A 20,860-nucleotide genomic window follows, 5' to 3' on the forward strand; every position below is an offset into this window, starting at 1 on the left:
TGGAACAGGTGGGCTCCGGGGGACTGCTCCCAAGCCTACTGCCTCAGAGTCAGGGAACACCAGCCCTAAACTATGGCTGCTGTGGACCCAGTGAATCAAGTATAAAGAGCCGGCCTCGAGAGCTGTTTGTAAGTAACATAACTACATCCCCCAAAAATGCTCACACATAATTAAAGGAAGACAAAAAAATCCAGATCAAATAGGTAAAATTAACAATGTCTGCTATCTAATAAATATCCTCAGGCATTCAAAGAAACAGGAAAACAGCACACGTAAGTAAGACAAAAATCAATCAACAGAACCAACCCCAGAAATGATACAGATGATAGAATTAGTAAACCAGGCACCAAAAAACAATTATAACTATATTCAAGAAGTTGATTTATTATAACTATATTCAAGAAGAACATTCCATATGTTCAAGAAGGCAGAGTACATCATGATCAGCTGAAGGAGAGACGTGGAAGATATTAAGAAGACCCTAAACAAACCTCCAGAGATGAAAAACACAATGTCTAATACAAAAAGTGTACAAGGTGGAATTAATGAGTGATTAGGTACCACAAAAGAAAAGATTAATGAACCTGAAGACAGCAACAGAAACTTTCCAAATTGAAACAGAGAGGGAAAAAATAGACTAAAAGGAAAATGAACAGAACATCTGTAAACTGTGGGATAATTTCAAGCAACCTAATTAAGTGTAACTAGAATCTCTCAAATACAAGTGGGAAGAAAAGTAATTGAAGAAAACTTGGCCAAAATTGGTCCAAATTTGGTGAAAGCTATACATGTACAGATGCAAAAAAGTCAAGGAACCCCAAGCACAAGAAAATAAAGAAAACTAACTCCATCAAACTTTTTAAAACTGGGGCCGGCCCCCTGGCCGAGTGGTTGAGTTCATACGCTCCACATCTGTGGCCCAGGGTTTTTCCGGGTCGGATCCTGGACACAGACATGGCACTGCTCATCAGGCCATGCTGAGGAGCATCCCACACAGCAGAGCTGGAAGGACCTACAACTGGAATATACAACTATGCACTGGGGGACTTTGGGTAGAAGAAGGAAAAAAACAAAGAAGATTGGTAACAGATGTTAGCTCAGGTGCCAACCTTTAAAAAAAAAAATCTGTTTAAAACTATCGAGAAAGAGAAAAATCTTGAAAGTGAGAGAAAAAAGATACATAATATTCATTGGACCAAAGATGTGAATGACAAAAACATGAATGACAGCTGACTTCTCACTGGAAATAATGCAAGACGTGTGAACAACATCTTTAAGAACTGAAAGAAAAACTGCCAACCTAGAATTTTAGGCCAGCAAAAATATCTTTAAAAAATGAAGGCCTAGTCAACTATACTTCAATAAAAAATAAACTAAAAAAGAAATGAAGGCAAAATAAAAACTTTTTTTAGATATATAAAAGCTGGAAGAATTCATCACCAGAAGACCTGCAGTACAAGAAATGTTGAAGAGGGGCCGGCCCGTGGCCGAGGGGTTAAGTTCATGCACTCCACTTCAACAGCCCAGGGTGTAACAGGTTTGAATCCTGGGCGTGAACATCACACCGCTCGTCAAGCCATGCTGGGGCGGCATCCCACATGCCACAACTAGAAAGACCCTCAACTAAAAATACACAACTATGTACCGGGACCTTTGGGGAGAAAAAAAGTTAAAATAAAATCTTAAAAAAAAAAAAAGAAATGTTAAAGAAAACCATTTTAACAGAAGAAAATGATATCAGATGGAAATCTGGAACTACTCAAACAATAAAGAGCTCTAGAAATTGTAAATATGTGGATAAACATGAAAGACTATTTTTTTCTTATTTTTAAAATTCTCTTAAAAGATAACTGACTGCTTGGGGCTGGCCCCGTGGCCAAGTGGTTAAGTTCGCGCGCTCCGCTGCAGGCGGCCCAGTGTTTCGTTGGTTCGAACCCTGGGCGCGGACATGGCACTGCTCATCAAACCACGCTGAGGCAGCGTCCCACATGCCACAACTAGAAGGACCCACAACGAAGAATATACAACTATGTACTGGGGGGCTTTGGGGAGAAAAAGGAAATAATAAAATCTTTAAAAAAAAAAAGATAACTGACTGCTTAAAAACAACAACGATGTATTCAGGGATGATAACATCTAGAAGTAAAATGTATGACAACAAAAGTACAAAGCATGGAAAAGGGGAATTGGAATTGTACTGCCACATGGTTCTTCTTCAGAGAATGGTATAACAATTCTAGAAGGTAGACTGGGGCAAGTAAGTATGTGTACTGTAAACCCTAGAGCAGCCACCATAAAAGTAAAGCAGGGGCTGGCCCCGTGGCCGAGTGGTTAAGTTCGTGCACTCTGCTTTGGCAGCCCGGGTGTCGCTGGTTTGCATCCTGGGTGCAGACATGGCACCGCTCATCAGGCCATGCTGAGGCAGCATCCCACATGCCACAACTAGAAGGACCCACAACTAAAAATACACAACTATGTACTGGGGGGGTTTGGGGAGAAAAAGGAAAAATAAAATCTTTAAACAAACAAAATTCAGGGGCTGGCCCCAAGGCCGAGTGGTTAATTTTGTGCACTCTGCTTCGGCGGCCCAGGGTTTCACCAGTTCGAATCCTGGGTGCGGACATGGCACGACTCGACAAGCCATGCTCAGGTGGCATCCCACATGCCACAACTAGAAGGACCCACAACTAGAAATATACAACTATGTACCGGGGGGCTTTGGGGAGAAAAAGGAAAAATAAAATCTTTAAAAAAAAAAAAAATAAAAGTAAAGCAAAGAAGTATAGCCAGTAAGCCAAGAAAGAAGAGAAAACAGAATCATGGAAAATAATCAAAAAAGAAAAACAGGCAAAAAGAACAAAAAAAACAGATGGAACGAACAAAAGATGTTGAATTTAAACCCAATAATATCAATAATCACACTAAATTTAAGTGGTCTAAATACTCCAAATAAAAAGCAGAGATTGTCAGAGTAGATAAAAAAAGTATATAAAATGCTGCCAACAAGAAACACACTTTAAACAGGTTAAAAGTAAAAAGATTGAAAAAAGATACCAAGTTAACAATAATCAAAAGAAAGCTGGAGTGGCTATATTAATATCCTATAAAGTAGATCTGAGAGCAAACACTATTACTGGGATAAAGAGGGTCACTTTAAATAAGCCAGCGAGAGAAGGATAATCTGTGTATGACTCCACTCATATGAGGAATTTAAAATTATGGACTAAGAACAGTTTAGTGGATACCAGGGGAAAGGCGGGGTGGGGGGTGGGCACAAAGGGTGAAGTGGTGCACCTACAACACGAATGACAAACATTAATGCACAACTGAAATTTCACAAGATTGTAACCTATCATTAACTCAATAAAAAAAAAAAAGAGGGTCACTTTACCATGATAAAAGGACCACTTCATCAAGAGAACAGAACAATCTTAAACGTTTCTGCATTTAACGACAGAACTACAAAATGAGTGAAGTAAAAAGTGAAATAACTCATCCAACTCAATAGCAAAAAAACAAACAATCCAATTAAAAAATGGGCAGAAGATTTTTCCAAAGAGACATACAGATGGCCAACAAACACGTGAAAAGATGCTCAACATCATTAATCGTGAGGGAAACGCAAATCAAAACAACAGTGAGATGTCACCGCACACCTGTTAGAATGGCCATGATCAAAAACACAAGAAATAACAAGTGTTGGTGAAGATGTGGACAAAAGAGAATTCTTGTGCTCTGTTGGTGGGAATGTAAATTGGTGTAACCACTATGGAAAGCAGTATGGAGGTTCCTCAAAAGATTAAAAATAGAACTACCATACGATCCAGCAATTCCACTTCTGTATTTACCTGAAGAAAGTGAAAACACTAACTCAACAAGATATATGCACCCCCATGTCATCACAGCATTTTGCTTGTAAAAGGGAGAAAAATACACTGAAGGAAAAGAGCCAGGAAAGCAGAGTATCAAGGTAAGTAAAAGAGGAAGCAAGTTAGCAAAATTGGCCAAGAGAGCAAAATGTTACAGACATAAGAAAAAGGACAATGTCACAAGTCTAAAACAACCAAAGAAATATTCTGAAAACTCTGCAAGAATAGAAGGCAGAAATGAAATATACATTGCTCCTAATCAAGAGCAAATACTCCCAATGCTGACATTCAGGTCACCTTGAGAATTAAAATAGGAATCACAACTACCATTCATCAACCATTTCCCACATACCAGGTATTGTGCTGAGCACTGACATGTGTTAGCTCATTTACAGCAGTTTGTAAAATTAATCCAAAATATCCCAAGTTAAGCTGATACGAATATCAACCTTAGGAAGCATGATTGATAGTATCTGTAACTAAGAAAGCTTAAGCTCAATTTATTTCTATCCAAAAGAAAGAATATGTTAATGGTAAAAAAAAAAACCAGTCATGAATGACATATAAAATGGAATCTCAGAGAGAGAAAGAAAGTACAGCATTCTCCAATACTATCTAGGAGACAAGGAGGCAGGGACGACTGTGTGGCAGATAAATCCCACAAGTGGAAATGGAGGAGACAGCAGGCTTCTATAGTTCAATGACACTGGCCATTGATAAACCCAACTGCTCTCCTTGCTCTAATTCCGTGCCCAAATGAGCTTCTGATTGTAATCTGCTTCCCATGTAGCTTTGCTTAGTGAACATCTGTACTGCTTAATGATCACATTTCTTACTGTAAACTGGCATTTTGGTTTATATATTAGTCTCTAGTGAATCAGTTCCCTAGGCTTAATCATCTCTGGGTGTACTAACAAATCACATTTTTAAACCTATAAATTCACAACCCAGACCCTAGAATGTATGTGCATACAATGATACTGTGAAGCTCTAGGAGTCGGGCTGGGGCAGAAAGCTGGTCTCCCCTCTATCTTGCTGAACACCTCTTCAAACCACAATACTTTTTAAAAAAACAATTAGCTGAGGGGGCTGGCCCCGTGGCCGAGTGGTTAAGTTCGCGCGCTCCGCTGCAGGCGGCCCAGTGTTTCGTTGGTTCGAATCCTGGGCACGGACATGGCACTGCTCATCAAACCATGCTGAGGCAGCGTCCTACATGCCACAACTAGAAGGACCCACAACGAAGAATATACAACTATGTACCGGGGGGCTTTGGGGAGAAAAAGGAAAAAAATAAAATCTTTAAAAAAAAAAACAAAAAACAATTAGCTGAGTCTGAGCCATCTTCTGGCCCTATAGACAAGGCTCTACCTCGGTAGCATCCCACGGCACCAAGTGAACCCCTGCGACGCTAAGGCAGACCCCGGAAGAGGACCAGCGTTCTCACTACCACTGAGGGGCTGTGCATTAATTGACAGCTTTCTGATGAGAAGGGTACCAAGAACCTCTAATGAGATTATGTTGAAAAGCATTTTAGCACATTAGAAATATTAAAGAATGGGTCAGTCTTGCAGAAGACAGAGATGAAGCAAAAAACACTATTCCCAGCTGCTATGGCACGAGGGCCAAAGAAGATATGGAGGAGTCAGACAGTGGGACCACAGGCAAAGTCCTTAACCTGTCTGGGCCTTGGTTTCCTCTTCTGTAAAATGAGGACAGGGGATCAGCTCATCTCTAAGGTTCCTTTCGATTATAAACAAATCTACCGTCAAAAATTAGGAGTCACCCCCCCAAACAATACAGTACATTTCTTCCCAGGTGGTATCTATTTTACCTCCATTACAATAAAACAAGATCCAATGAAATTTTTAAAAATTAGCATATATAGGGGAAAAAAAATCAATCAACTACAGTGGTAATTTGAGAATAAAAACAAAAAGGAAGACCTACATGTGTCTTTCATATCTGAGGGTTTCTCGGATGGACCATGCAACCTGGTAGGGCGAGGCCTGCTCTGAGGCCTCCAGCTCCTCTCCGCTCTCTTCAGACCAGTCCAACCCTGGGAAAGAGGCAAGGATACTGCAAGTTAGAAAAAGTTTACTTTTACTTAAAATTTGGATTAAAAGCTACCCAAAATACATAACCCACCACCTACACCAAGTACTATCACACTGTGAATAAATGCTCCTGATGCATTTCATCCCTCTTCTGACAAAGGTATTAACAATGAATGTATGACATACACTTAGGTTCAAAATAATGACATCATAACAAAAAGGCTGTACTCCAGGGCCTGGCCTGGTGGCATAGCGGTTAAGTTCGCGGGCTCCACTTTGGTGGCCTGGGGTTCTCTCCTGGGTGCAGACCTAGCACCGCTGGTCAGACCACCCTGTGGTGGCGACCCACATAAAGTAGAGGAAGACTGGCACGGATGTTAACTCAGGCCCAGTCTTCCTCAAGCAAAAAGAGGACGGTTGGCAACAGACGTTAGCTCAGGGCCAGTTTTCCTCACAGACACACAAAAAAACAGGCTACATTCCAAGGATGAACTTCTTTCGTTGGACACTTCACAAATGGAGTAGATACAACACAAGGAAAGAGCTAGAGTTCAAGTGAGAAAAAAAGGGTGGACTTTCTTAAGTATCAAAACATCATACAATAAAATAATGTCAGAAAAACATGAAACATATTCAAGATGGTGGGAGAAGACTAAAGTACGTTCAGGCAAGAAAACAGTGAAAAGGTGCAGCGAGCCACTCTCCACTCAAGAAGGACGAGCCGAGGATAAGCTGTGGAGGCAGGCACGCCTCCCTCCCTGAGTCCTCTGAAGGGCCAGCCCCGGCTCCTGCCCACCCCAGGGAGAGGAAAGGGGGCTTCGCAAAGCTCTATTTCTTTCTATGTGGCTTGGGGTTTCCTTTAATTCTTTTAAGCAATAGCTGCCACATTTTGCATTCCATTTTGAAAAACAAATTTAGAGGGAAAAGGAGAGAAATATAGGATGCACAATGCTTAACTTTATTTTGTTAAATGCTATTACTTTTAATGATTAGATAATTGTTAGCTTCCAACATAAAGGTTTTACCTTTTCAAAAAGTTTTCCGTCTTGAAGAGGTCTTGATAAACACTAATGTTGCACAGCCTAAAGCACAACGGTGTGTGGGACTACATCACGTTAATACACTCACTCCACTAGAAAACTTTAACCAGACACCTTGATAACTAGTATCCTATGCCTTCCTTCTAGAGACCCTCAAAAATCAAGAGCATCTTCATTAGACTCAGTTATGTTAAAAAGGACCTCACAGATTTCTTCCATAATTTAAATGAGTTTACATGTGCCAAATGGGGAAATAAAAGGTTAATTGAAATGCAAATTACAAATGCTTAAAATTAAATAACGCATTGCCACTGGCATAAAGAAACCTCAAATCTAATTCCAAGATGACTATCTAAAACGTCAGGTCACCTGAACAAGAAGTTACTTCCTGTCAACTAAACTAATCAGTAATTTGTTTAAAAAAAAAAGTACAAACAATTTAGTGATCACAGTTGCATCAGGTGAGGTCTTTGAAACAAAGTGTCACTTAAGACACCTTTAAAAGTCAGAATGTGAGTTATCTTTTATTCTTTCTGTAGAAGTAATAATAATTTCTACTAAGACACCTATACTTTCTCTGAAAAAGTCAAGATCAAAGTCGTAAGAACTAAGATGGAAGTGTTTCTCCTGCACTGAAATTAACTGTCCACTAGAGAAAACCTTTGATCCTGGCTTCATTATCACTAGTTTTAATGTAACTAACTGAGACAACCAGCCCGGACAGGACTGTAAAAGCTAATTACAAGACTATTTTTCTTTAAGTATTTTTGCTGACACGAACACAGACTATGCTTGGTTATAACAGTGCATTACAATTTCTGGTTTCTCCAAAATAAGCCTTGTCTTGAAAACCTGGGCCCCTAATATGCGTGAATTTAAAAAAGACTAAAAAACAATACTTTAAGTTTTCATTCTCTTCAAAATGATAGAAAAATCAAGCCCTGAACACAACATTAAATTTCAAGTTTCGAAAACTAAAAAATTAGCACATCCATAAATAAATCAAGTTATAAATAAAAAGTTAGCATGTGAGATTGGTAAATGGTGGAATAAGAGGCAGGCATTTGGGAAAAACATAGATCTCTGCCTGCAACTAATGCCTAGAGTTCCAGATAGATGACTGAAACGTAAATGATAAAAAAAAGGATTCAAAAATACAGGTGGATAGAGTGACATACTCTTGGAATGAAGAGAGCCCAAACAAGGGGGAAAAAACCACCGAAAGGAAAAACTCCTAAAAAAAGGGAATAGATAAGACATTTTAACTTCTAAAGTGCAAAATCATTACACTAGATATTGAAAAGCAAACGCCAAGGGGAGGGAGCAGAGCAGCAAACAGGAAATGCGTATAAAAACTTACAATTGATAAAGGAGAGAAACTCTTCAATAAAAATGGATGAAAATAGTGAAAAGCCAAAACAGAAACACAAATGACCAAAAAAAGCGTATGAACAAATACTCCAAACTAGACTTAGTGCACACTAGCGGTTCTCACTCCCAGTCTGGCCACAGACCCCAGGGCTGCCTGAGACCGCCCGGAGCTCCTTAGGTCACCACGGGCTCAGAACAGTGCCCGCCTCCTCCACGGTGCTGACCTCTGGAGGGGAGCCTGCCGTCCCCGGCACGTGCTTAAGACCAGGACACGGGGCTCATACGAACAAAAACCAACAAGTTCTACGAAGGTCCTTGATAAGTCTCCTGTTTATTTTAATAAATCTGATTCTCTGATACTCCGTGTGACGGAGGGTGACACACACAGGAAGGCCTCTGCTGTACGCAGACGGCGCGCTGGTCTCTTGAGGAGGAGCGCTCTCATGCCCATTTTAATGGTGACCCCAACTAGCCGCTCTTCTCCATTCAGCACTGTCTTTATTTGAAAGAGTGACTGACAAACCACGGTTATGGGGACTCGGAGACTTGGCACTAACTTTTATCTAAAATGAACACATGAAACCGTCACTTCAAGGAAAACAATGGACAGTATTTGTTGCCAATGATAAAAATCGAATTTTCAATGAATGCTTGATTTCTTTGAAAACTTGCATTCACCACTGAGAGTATGACAACCTCCTAACGGTTAGACTTCTCTGATGAGACTGGTGGTAATATTAATGAATGGGATTTAAAAATTTTGTATAATATAATATGTCAACTTTTGGAACATCTGTAAAACTCAGTAAACCAACATTTTCCAAATGACCAATACACGATGTTACAAAAGCATGCGTGGATACAAGATCCACTCAAAGCACAAGGTGGGTCAATGGGTTTTAATGTAAGAGTGTGCAAAAGTCCTTGATGTGGTTTCAGATTCCACACTGCAACTAATCTTTCAGGAACTACCACTCATCAAGCTGTGGTGTAGAATCAAATAAGAAGAACCACAAATATTTGAAAAAAGCTATTAAAATTTTCCTCCTTTTTCCAATTACAAATGGATACGGCCATATTTTTATCTACCAACCAAAACTACAAATCACGACCGGTCAAATGCAGAAGCAGATATAGGAATCTAGCTGTCCTTTACTAAACCAGATGTTAAGATTTGCAAAACAATGTAAAACAACGCTGCTCTTCTCATTACATTGTTTTTGGAAACCAGTTATTTTTCATAAAAAGAACAAGTTAACATGTAGTGAGTTTGCTGTTATTTTTAAATGAATTGGCATTTTAAAAATTTCTCAGTTTTAACTTCTAATTCAGTAAATATCAATAGATATAACTCACATACACAAAAGCTCTATGGCGTGTTGAATAATTTTTAAGAGAGTAAAGGAATTCTAAGGCCAAAAATTTGAGAAATACTGATGTAAGATATGCAAATCAAAGCAAATTTTTATCAAATTTGCAAAGGCAAAATAATAATTATAATATCTAATTTGCAAGGCTGTAAAGCTGCAGAGAAACCGTCCTTCTCATACACTGCTGAAAGAAGCGTAAACTAACAAAATAATTCTGGAGGGAAATTGGCAAGACCTCAGAAACCTTTTCAAAAAATGCAAAAGGCTGGAAGTGGCAATTCTGTTTCTAGGACTCTATTTGAAGGAAAAATTAAAGATACGATGGTAATTATTTTACTGCGAGACCGTACAGCTACAAGACTTTCTAATGATCTAAACTGGAAACGACTTCGAGAGAGAGCTCAGCTGTGGCGAGTTACGCTGTGTGTGAAAAATTACTAACTTGATAATACATTATGAAAAATTTTAAATCAAGTTACAAACTGTATGTATACCAGAAACCAAATTTTATATGCCTGAAAGAATATACCAAGGTATTAACAAATGGGTATTAATAAGGTTTGGGGTGTTTTAATTTACTATTTTTATCCACATTTTTTCTTTAAATTGTATTAGTTTTTTTAATTACCAAAAATCACACAGGGTTTAATAGCAGATGAAATAATACAGAGCTATATGAGAATTAATGCTCCTGCCTCCCTAAAAACACCTCCTGTCTGATTCCACTCTGCGTAGCAGCCACTGTTAACAGCCTGGTAGTGCACATCCATTCACGGTTTACGCGTGTGCACATCAAACAGGTAACCATCTATCCATGCGCTTGATCAACAGATATACTGATGTCCTTTATTTATTTATTTATTTATTTATTTAAAAAATGGGATAATACCTCTTGTTTTCTTTCTACTTGCTAATATATCATGGGCACATGCAGGCAAAAGATACAGATTTTATTCATTCTTTTCAGTAGTTGCGTAATACTTCATGAAACATATACATACCATAATTTACTCAAGCTCTGCTATCGGTTAAAAAGGTTGTTTGCAGATTTTTAATACTGTAAGCAACGCTGCAATAAACATCTTTGAACACATACTGTTACAGTCTGACACTTTTTCTATTAGGGGCTAGAGTCCCAAAAGTATGTGTTCTGACTACACACATACTTTTAATTAGTTGATACTGTCACATGACTAACCAGCAGTGTATGAGATCCCATCTCCTCATCAACACTGGACATAATTTTTGCCAATCTGATGGTAATTCATTGTTATCTTAATTTGCATTTCCCCACCTGCTATGGGGATTGAGGTTTCCATTTGTTTACTGACCACTAATATTTCTTCTTCCTCTATTTCCATCCTGTTCCCATTTTTCTATTGCTGTCATATGTCATGCAAATAATTTTTCCTAAAGTTAGAATCAAAGCTCATACCACATTCAAGAATAAATTTCAGATGAATGAAAGGTTTAAATAATCAAAAACAAAACAATCAGGGGCTGGAACGGCGGCGCAGAGGTTAAGTTCACACACTCCACTTCAGCGGCCGGGGGTCCACCGGTTTGGATCCTGGGTGTGGACCCACGCAGTGCTCAGCAAGCCATGCTGTGGCAGCGTCCCACATATAAAGTGGAGGAAGACTGGCACAGATGTTAGCTCAGGGCCAGTCTTACTCACCAAAAAACCCCCCAGAACCCCCAATCAAACTATTAATAGAAAATACAGAATATCTGTATAAACCTGGGATCAGAGAGATTTTCTGGAGCAAGACAGAAAGCTCAGAAGCAACAAAGGACAAACAGACCTTTAACTAAGGGAAAGTTTCATCTGTATTTTTTCACTTTTAAATCATGAACAGGTATTGCTTTAGGAATTTTTTTTAAAAAGTCGTTTTTTAAAAAAACTGTCGGCAGATATTAACACGGCTATCATTATTCCAAAGTCCTCCGATAAGACATGAAGAGAACTTCAGCAGACACCCAGGTCCTGAACTGACAGAGGCGCACGACCAAACACAGCTACCACCACTACCCCGAGAAGCTCTGACCGGAGTTTCCATCCCCAGCTCCTCGTTCTGAGTCCTGCTCTCCAGGCATCACCCCCAGCAAGCACACTGACTTAAGGTGGCCCACCTACAGAGACACTCTTCCAGCGGACCCCGCTGTCCAAGCGTTCTTCCACTCCCATCATGCGTGGCAGGGATGAAAACAAAGCCTCGTGCCAAAGGGCACGTCCTGTCACATTACACATGGACGTACACATGTGGTAAAACAGATGATAACTCACCTAAATGGGGAAACAGGTCCGCGTCCAACTGATGGCTTTGGGCGCACAGTTTCACCAGTCTCTGCAGCCGGCTTATACAAGAGAAGTGTGGAGAGAAGGCAGCGGCTCTCATGAGGACCCGGTCGGTCCTGGGCAGGTCGGCGCCAGGAGCCCTGCTGGATGGCAGGAGGGGCAGAGGCCGCCTGTGAGACGACTGCCTCACTTGTGCTATCGAGTGTGTGGTGGGGGCCACTCCCTGCAGTGGTAGGCTGGTGTTCGGAGGCTGAGGTGACTTGCAGACTAAACCCTGCGGTGGCGCTGGAGGTTTTATACATGTGGACGCAGGTGACAGGTGGGAGAGCTGCTGCGGAGGCTGCTGCTGCGAAGGTGCAGGAGGGGGACTAAAGTGCTCTTGCCGGACTTTCAGAATCTCTGTCTCTCTCTGGCGCTGCCGGTTCTGGGCCAACTTGCTCTGTAGCTTCCTTCTCACGGTTGCCCCTTTCTTTAGGTCATCGTCTTCCTCGTTGAAAGCAAATGGGTCTTCCAGCTCGGTTTCCAGGTAGTGGAGAGGGACCCTTGCCCCCGGTGGAGAGAGGGACATTCCATCCAGTCCATTGGGCATCTTCAAGGCCACCGTGGGCACGGTCAGGCTGAAGGCCATGGTATCCATCTGGTGCCTGACCTTGACCTCATCTAGAGGATCATTCTTTTTCTTCCTCTCTTTTTTCGGGATAAAGCCAAGTACCTGCAAGTGGCTGTTGCAGTACCTGTAAAAACATACACACAGGGAAATGTTCATGATACATGTTAGGAAAAGCAGAATATAAAACTACATACTGTAAACCGTGAGTCCCAGGATGTTAACAAGGCATGACTACAGCAACTCTCGCCTTCATGGATTTAATACATGCAACTTCCACTACTCTCGAGCAAGCCTCAAGTCTGCAATTCTGCTAAGAAAAGGTGAGCTGTACGTGCACAGAGGCTGCCAGGCAGAGGCAGGCCATTCAAATAGTGAGAGGCCCTGGATAACTGTCCCGCTACTGCTTCTCACACCCTTTGTTATTCTCTATTCAGAGCCTACAAGTGCGCACGTTCCGCTTCTTGGCAGCCCGGGGTTCGCCAGTTCGGATCCTGGGTGCGGACATGGCACCGCATGGCAAGCCATGCTGTGGTAGGCATTCCACATATAGAGTAGAGGAAGATGGGCACAGATGTTAGCTCAGGGCCAGTCTTCCTCAGCAAAAAGAGGAGGATTGGCAGATGTTAGCTCAGGGCTAATCTTCCTCAAAAAAAAAAGAAACAACTTGCCCAAAACCACCCATCCAGAAAGTGACAGAGCTGAGACTTGAACTAAGAGTCAAAGGTCATGAAGACTCTTCTTAGTCTTCAGCAACGAGCAGGCTTCTCTTATAATATACTCACTATTCGTAAAATAGTAGGAAGGGACCAAGCCCTTCTCGTGCTGGGAGAAGAGCGTGCACGTCGTCCCAGGCACCACGCTGGAAACCTGCGGAGGCTTCTACCCAGGAAGCAGTGGGGTTTCCAAGCGCAGTACCGCACCATGTTAACAAGTACGCCGTACGAACAGTACTCCACACTTAAATAAATTTGGAAAATGCTGGCTTAAACAGAATTAGACTACGATTCTGTTGTTTGCTTCAGTTGTTCTGCCAACTTCTCAAAGCATTTTGTATAATCATGTGCATTATTGGGGCCGGCCCTGTGGCCAAGTGGTTAGGTTCCTGCATTTCGCTTCGGCGGCCCAGGGTTTTGCAGGTTCGGACCCTGGGCGCGGACATGGCACTGCTCATCAGGCCATGCTGAGGTGGCATCCCACGTGCCACAACCAGAGGCACTCACAACTAGAATATACAACTATGTACTGGGGGGATTTGGGGAGAAAAAAGCGAAAAAAAAGATTGACAACAGCTGTTACCTCAGGTGCCAATCTTAAAAAAAAAATAAGTATGCGAATATGAATTTCTAGTCTAAAAGAACAACTTTATAGGGCAGTGACTGCTAATGAGTTCTTTGGGGGGATGAAAATGTAAAGTGAGACTGTGGTAACAGTTGCACACCCCTGTAAATATACTAAAAAATCCTAAACTGTACACTTCAAATGGGTGAACTGCAGGGTATGTGAATTGCGTCTTCATTAAGCTGTTTCAGAAGAGAGTAAATATATAGCAAACAAGAAAATTTCTGGGCAAATATACAGGTAAAATTATAGCAAATTTAAAATATCATATAAAATAACCAACTTAATATGACTGCTCATTGCTGAGAAACTGAGGCTACAGGAATGAGCCTTAAGTCCCTCCACTGTACAAATATTAGAAAGAGGACTTTGCTTTTTAATTATACCAGCACTTCTACTGAACGTAACACTACTCTGTTTCAAAGCAGTGTCAGCATTTATAACACACACTAGGTAAGTTAGACATCAGATACCAAGAAGCTTTCTCTAGCGGACCAACAACCAGATAATTTTGTCAATTAAAAGTCCTTAGGAATTTGTTTTCTAAAACAACGCATAAAACCATCTCAAATCCCTAAGTGTTCAAAGAGTCACTGCATTAACGACGATGAGAGCTTACTGACATTTTCCACATTCTGTCATATACTATAGTTGTAACTATCGATATTTATACACAGGCTTAGATAAAGTTTTACATGAATTCAACCCGGACTTCTTGAGGTAACATAAGAATATTACTTCCTACTAATGTTTATTTTAATCTACTTTCAAACAACCCCACAAACGAGAAAAATATTAATATCATTTGCATTCATATGGTCTTGGACCAATTTTGAAAAAACATATATAACTTAGCATTTATTAAGCACAGTTTCTCTTGATACAGCAACACAAAAGTCCTTTCGCTTCTTATCTTGTTCTAAAAAGAAGAAATTCCTTCAAGTCTAAAGGTGAAGACACATGCCTCAGGGAAAATATTCTGGAGGAAGCCGAGTGACTCTTACTTCACTTCCTGCTGTGGGCTATCAACACTTGCTTCTGCCGAAATGAAAAAAATCCAAGGTTGACACCTGCAACTGTGATAAACTGAGTTCAAGACTAAATTGGAGAGTTGTGTTTATAACGGAGCTTGAAGTAAGAAATTAATCCAAGTTCCTCCATTCTTCAAGTTAAAGAAGGCAGGATAAATTACCCTTTTCAGCCAGCTTAAACACACCAGGCAGGCATGTTTAGCCTAATACAGCGGTCCCTCTCTCACCTGAGATTAAAATTTCATCCCTTGCCTCACTAAGCAGCTGTTTCTGACTTTCAGGTGTTGTCATGTGAAGCCTTAAGTGCTCATTCTAAGAGAGTATTCCCAAATCACCACATTATAGTCTACTCATTTTGATGGGATCTCTAACAACACAAATTATTTATTTCACCCTAAAAGTCTAAAAATTGCTCACCATGACATATGAAATACATGACTCCTTTTCAACCAATTTATGCAGGTGGCATTTGCTGATGTCTAGGAACAAAGATGAAGGGTAAGGGGGTATGTACGTGTGTGTATATATTTTAAAGACGGAAGTAAAAAGTTAAAATCTTTATACCTAAAGACAAGTTTTTGAAATTTTTTGGAAAATAAGCATGCATCTCTCTGTAATATCCTACAATGATCAACATGGTTTCTGGATGACTAAAGAAAAAGAGATATGAAAAAGAGATTATATGTGAAATATAGTGTGAATCTTCCTAAGAATATGAAAGATGAATAACCAGTATAAGACTCCTTCTTTAAAAACACCTCCACGTGTTATTTTTTTTAATTCAGCAAAGCATAAATTTGTCATGCTAGTGCTAAAGCCTACTCTTACTATGAAAATACAGTTTCTAAACTATGGTAAACATACTCTATATGGAACTCTTTCTAACGAAAAGAGGCAAGATTATAAAACAGTGGCACACACCACTTAGAAGTGTGATAGGAAGAAAGTCTTCTGAATGATTCAAGTAATCATTCTTTTGAATAATTCTTTTTCAATAAGTACATTCTCTTTGCTACCTTTCAAGCACAGATTTAAAAATTCCAAAATTATTATCATTAATAACAACACCTAAGTAGTTCCTATAGTGTCTCTCGTTTAGCAGATGACAAAACTAAGTAGACGTCAGGAATTACTTCACGAGGCTGCAAACCAAACACGTCAGTACCAAGACTTCAAGCAGCAATTCTGAGGAGAAGCAGTTTTTAAAAAGCAATCCTAAAAAGTCTATTAAATCAATTTTAAAAAAATCAGAAAACAAACATACTTTTCAAATAACTGCCCAAATTTACTACTCCATTTTTTCAAAATTGCTCTCTCTCATCTTTAGAAGCATTCCAAAGTTTACTTAGATTACTCCCAGAACTCAACATTTAAATTCACTACACCAAAAAAAAAAAAAAAAAAAAAGGCAAGAACTGGACCAGTCCCAAGCCTGCTGACGAAGTCAAGGCTGCCCGCGCCGCGGCTCTTACCTTCGGTCCTCGGACTTGGGGATGGGGTTGGTGCAGCGCTGGCTGTTGTACTTGGCCACATATTCACATTGCTTGAAGGGGGCGGTCTTGTCCTCCAGAACGTGTCTGATACAGAAAGCGTAGCCGTTGAGTCGCCGCTGCTTGCACAGTTTGGGGCTATATGAGCACAAGGGCTTATTGTCAACCTCAGAGAAGTGTATATGTTTCCCTTCATACATCACGTGACTCGATTCCTTGTGAACATCAGCTAAAAGACCACCACAAAAAAAGAAACCCAAATGGTCAATCAGAGAGGGTAAGGCGGAGGTAAGCTGAGAATTTCACTGAGGGACTCCTGGCCCCCCAGCCATACCTGGTCTTAAATCTTCCGCAATGTTAAGAGAACCCCAGGATACCACAGTTTGCAATGCTGCAGAATCAAGATGAAGCAGATTGTCTACAAAAATATCAAAAGGCCTAGTTAACAAACAGAAATAAGCAAAGCTCGGTCACCTGGGAAGTAAAATAGTGGGACGTCACCCTTCCTGACAGGATGGGTTCTCCACTGTAAGGCAATGCCCCAATACTGACTTCCAACCACGAGGCCTCGGCACGCGCCCGCTCCCCTGCCCTCGGGCGGGAGCTCACAGCGCTCCACTTGCGTCCGCGGACACCTCGCGGCCAGGCTCTTCCACCACACACCGCGAGGCGGCGGGGCCTGGCCCACGACTGGCAGCCGCCTGCCACCCTCGTCCAGAACCCACATCTCCTTACAGTGCCAACGGAATGAACGCGACACACCTGAAACTTCCTTCAGAAAGTCTACATTTTTTCATATGTTGACAAAATATTTGGCAATTTGTAACAAATGTTTCGATGAAATACAAAAAAAGAGCAACTTCTTGTTTTTTAAAAAAGCCATTTCCCGGGGGCCGGCCCCTGGCCAAGTGGTTAGGTTTGCGCGCTCCACTCCAGGGGCCCAGGGTTTGGCGGGTTCGGACATGGCCCCGCTCATCAGGCCACGCTGAGGGGGCGTCCCACACAGCACAACCAGAGGCACTCACAGCTAGAATATGCAACTATGTACCGGGGGGTTTGGGGAGAAGAAGAAAAAAAACATTGGCAACAGTTGTTAGCTCATGTGCCAATCTGTAAAAAAAGAAAAGAAAGTCGTTTTCCCGCTATTATTGCCCCCAACTTACCCCTTCCAACCTACAAACTTCTTGAGTCCAAAGACTAGTCTCCCGAGCACACTTCCACCATCCGCTTCAGGGCTCTGCACCCCGGGCTGCTCCCCATCACACTGAACGGGACAATAATCGCGGCTTATGAGGCCGTGGAGGCTTAACCAGAAATGGAAGGAAGCACTCACTCATACTCACCACGCTCCGCACAAAAGCATTTCTACGTTAGAACACCATGCAGTCTACAGCAAGACTGAATCAGTCACCCGGTCCACTCGGGAGCGTGGCAGGCCGATGGGGTCTACCCACTTTCTCCACTCCAAAAAGTCACCCAGATGGCTGATGAACAGCTTACATCCCAGCTACAGAAAACGCAAGAAATACTCTCTCCTTTACAAAAGGGAACATGAAGTTCCTCACAGCAGTGAACGACAAGATACACGTAAATCCTGAGGAGTCAGAAGACAGGTCTGCTAAGTGTGAAATCGCCACTTAGGGTGGTACCTTGAACAAACCACCCAACCTCAGTTCTCTCATTTGGCAAATAGGGATGTTGATAATAGCAGCCATGTCATCACCAGGTTGCTCTAAGATCAAATGGTACAAAGCACACAACACACTAAGCACCATGCCCAGTAGATGTTAAGCATTGGACAAATGAAGATTACTATTCATAAACACTAATCATATTATTACTACATTCTACCTGCCAATGACAAAGGCAGAGAATTTGTATTACCCCCGAGAAGCAGTTCACTTACTCTAGTAGGAAAAAACCCCAAAGACCTGAAATATTAGCTTGGTTAATAAAAACCACATTCATTACTGAGTAAATTTAATCACACATCAGTGTAACACAAAAATCAGAGCTTTCCCTTTCACTTTACTAGAATGAAGGGAAGAAAAGTTGCACTAAAAGTTTAAATTTAGCTCCCCTAAACGTCTGGATGTTCAGGAAAGGAAATGTTGTAAAGCACTCTCTCTTTGGCCTGCTCATCCACCTGGCAGACATAAATCTTTCAGAAATTAGTTCAAATAAATGTGATATGAACTTCGGGAAAAAATATGCTAGACATAAGTAACTGAAAAAAGTAATTTTCAAAATCAACTTGATTGCCATTATGAAAAAGCAGCCTATATATCTGTAAGTATGAGAGTACTTTACCAACCATAGAAAGAAGTCAGCGGGCAGGCACGGAGGGATGCAAAGCACAAGGGTCACTCGTCACTCCGACATATGCAATCGTATCTGTCAAGTTGACGACGTCCCCTTTCTTCTCAATTCATATACCTCTTTCCCCCCATATGAATTGGCTAGAACTGCTGGGACAACGCTAACAATGGCGACCATTGCTATTCCTAACTTTAAATGAGAATTGCTTTGAGTCAATGGTGGGAAGAGTGCTGACTTTTATCATAAGACGCATTTCCTGTTACGTTAAGGAAGTATAAGTAATTTCTACTTCATTAACTGTCGTTTCTTTTTTTAAAAAAAACTCAGAATTGGGGCTGGGCCAGTGGTGCAGTGGTTAAGTGCACACGTTCCGCTTTGGCGGCCCGGGGTTCATTGGTTGGGATCTGCTGGCACTGCTTGGTATGCCACGCTGTGGTAGGCATCCCACATGTAACGTAGAGGAAGATGGGCACGGATGTTAGCTCAGGGCCAGTCTTCCTCAGCAAAAAGAGGAGGATTGGCAGCAGTTAGCTCAGGGCTAATCTTCCTCAAAAAAAAAGGAAGAAGAAAGAAAGAAGCTGTCTTGTACAGGCAGGAGATACAGTTTTAACACCAAGACCCAGGCATAGCCTAACAAAATCTGGTCCAGATGTCCTAATTATTACTAGAAAGAAAAGCTATGAACCAGAGACAGGTCCACAATACCTTAACCAGAAATCCAATGTCCAAAGAAACTCTGAAACTAAAAGTTTTTTCATAACTCTTTTGGTGGCAAAATCTAATTTGACCTGAACTCATCTGACAGCAAAACCTGACCTGAACCAGTGTGAGGTTATTTAGTTTTTACCCCTTTAGTGTGAATATTTATATATTTTCCTTCAGAAATAGTAATATGATTATGAGGCGGTACTAAAGGTTGCAAGAGAAGTGTTACATAATATATGGTTTATGCACCTTCTTCTAAAGATCAAAAAACTCTGAATTCCAGGGGCCAGCCTGGTGGCTCAGTGGTTAAGTGCACACGTTCCACTTTGGCAGCCCAGGGTTCACCAGTTTGGATCCTGGGTGCAGACATGGCACCGCTTGGCAAGTCATGCTATGGTAGGCATCCCACGTATAAAGTAGAGGAAGATGGGCATTGATGTTGGCTCAGGGCCAGTCTTCCTCAGCAAAAAGAGGAGGATTGGCAATAGTTAGCTCAGGGCTAATCTTCCTCAAAGAAAAGACAAAAAAAACCCTCAGAATTGGTTAATTTTACTAAATTCTTTTTCAGCTTCTAGGGAGGTGATCGTTTTTCTCTCTTGTACTTTTTAAAATACAGTGTTTAGTGTTTAGTATTTCCTGATACAGAACTCTTCTTACATTCCCGGGATGAAAGCAACTTGGGCATCATGTATTCCTCTTTCAAGGTGTCGCTGAATTACACTTGCTAATATTTTGGATTTTTGGATCGTGAGAATAGTCTGGGGTTGTCTTTTTTGTGGTGCTTTGCCAGAATTAGGCATCCATATAACAATCAAAAAAAAATAGGGGCCGGCCCCATGGCCAAGCGGTTAAGTTCGTGCATTCTGCTTCGGCGGCCCAGGGTTTCGCCAGTTTGGATCCTGGGCACAGACACGGCACGGCTCATCAAGTCACGCTGAGACGGTGTCCTACATGCCACAACTAGAAGGACCCACAACTAAAAATACACAACTATGTACCAGGGGGCTTTGGGAGAAAACGCAAAAATAAAATCTTTAAAAAATTAACAATAAATAATAATAATTTAGAAAATCTTTCTCTTTTCTACGTTCTTGAACAAGGTAAAAGCACCGCAGCTGTAATGTTCCTTAGAAGGCTGCCTGGGCCCGCTAGTGCTTTTTTGTGCAGTAGACCAGGTTTTCAAATTTACCTGCATACAATGTAGCCATGTGACCTCTTATATTTAATTTCCTAAACATCTGTGATTCATTCTCATATTCTGCGTGTGTTCATACACATACTTGACACTTGTTCTTTCTTCTTTTGTTCATGATTAGGGTCAATAGAGGTTTACCTGTTTAATATTTTTACCAATATCCTCTAAA

At 41.2% G+C, this 20,860-nt stretch overlaps 1 protein-coding gene across 5 annotated transcripts in view; it reads right to left on the reverse strand.

Moving 5' to 3' along the window:
• The window catches only part of INO80D (INO80 complex subunit D), a 64,621-nt gene that overhangs the window by 32,124 nt on the left and 11,637 nt on the right, over positions 1 to 20,860 (reverse strand). For 2 of the 5 annotated variants that reach the window (XM_046657690.1, XM_046657689.1), the window contains exons 2-5: positions 16,807 to 16,890; positions 16,455 to 16,701; positions 11,992 to 12,737; positions 5,817 to 5,925 (exon numbers count right to left, since the gene is read on the reverse strand). In XM_046657690.1, the coding sequence (XP_046513646.1) occupies positions 5,817 to 5,925; positions 11,992 to 12,737; positions 16,455 to 16,672 (1,073 nt within the window). In that variant the 5' untranslated portion in view covers positions 16,673 to 16,701; positions 16,807 to 16,890. Of the gene's footprint in view, positions 1 to 5,816; positions 5,926 to 11,991; positions 12,738 to 16,454; positions 16,702 to 16,806; positions 16,893 to 17,635; positions 18,751 to 20,860 lie in introns of those variants that run through there. The other 3 variants (XM_046657693.1, XM_046657691.1, XM_046657694.1) reach the window with 3 other exon arrangements.

Source organism: Equus quagga, chromosome 4 (genome assembly GCF_021613505.1).
Source record: "Equus quagga isolate Etosha38 chromosome 4, UCLA_HA_Equagga_1.0, whole genome shotgun sequence".
In the NCBI taxonomy this organism is placed as follows: Eukaryota; Metazoa; Chordata; class Mammalia; order Perissodactyla; family Equidae; genus Equus; species Equus quagga.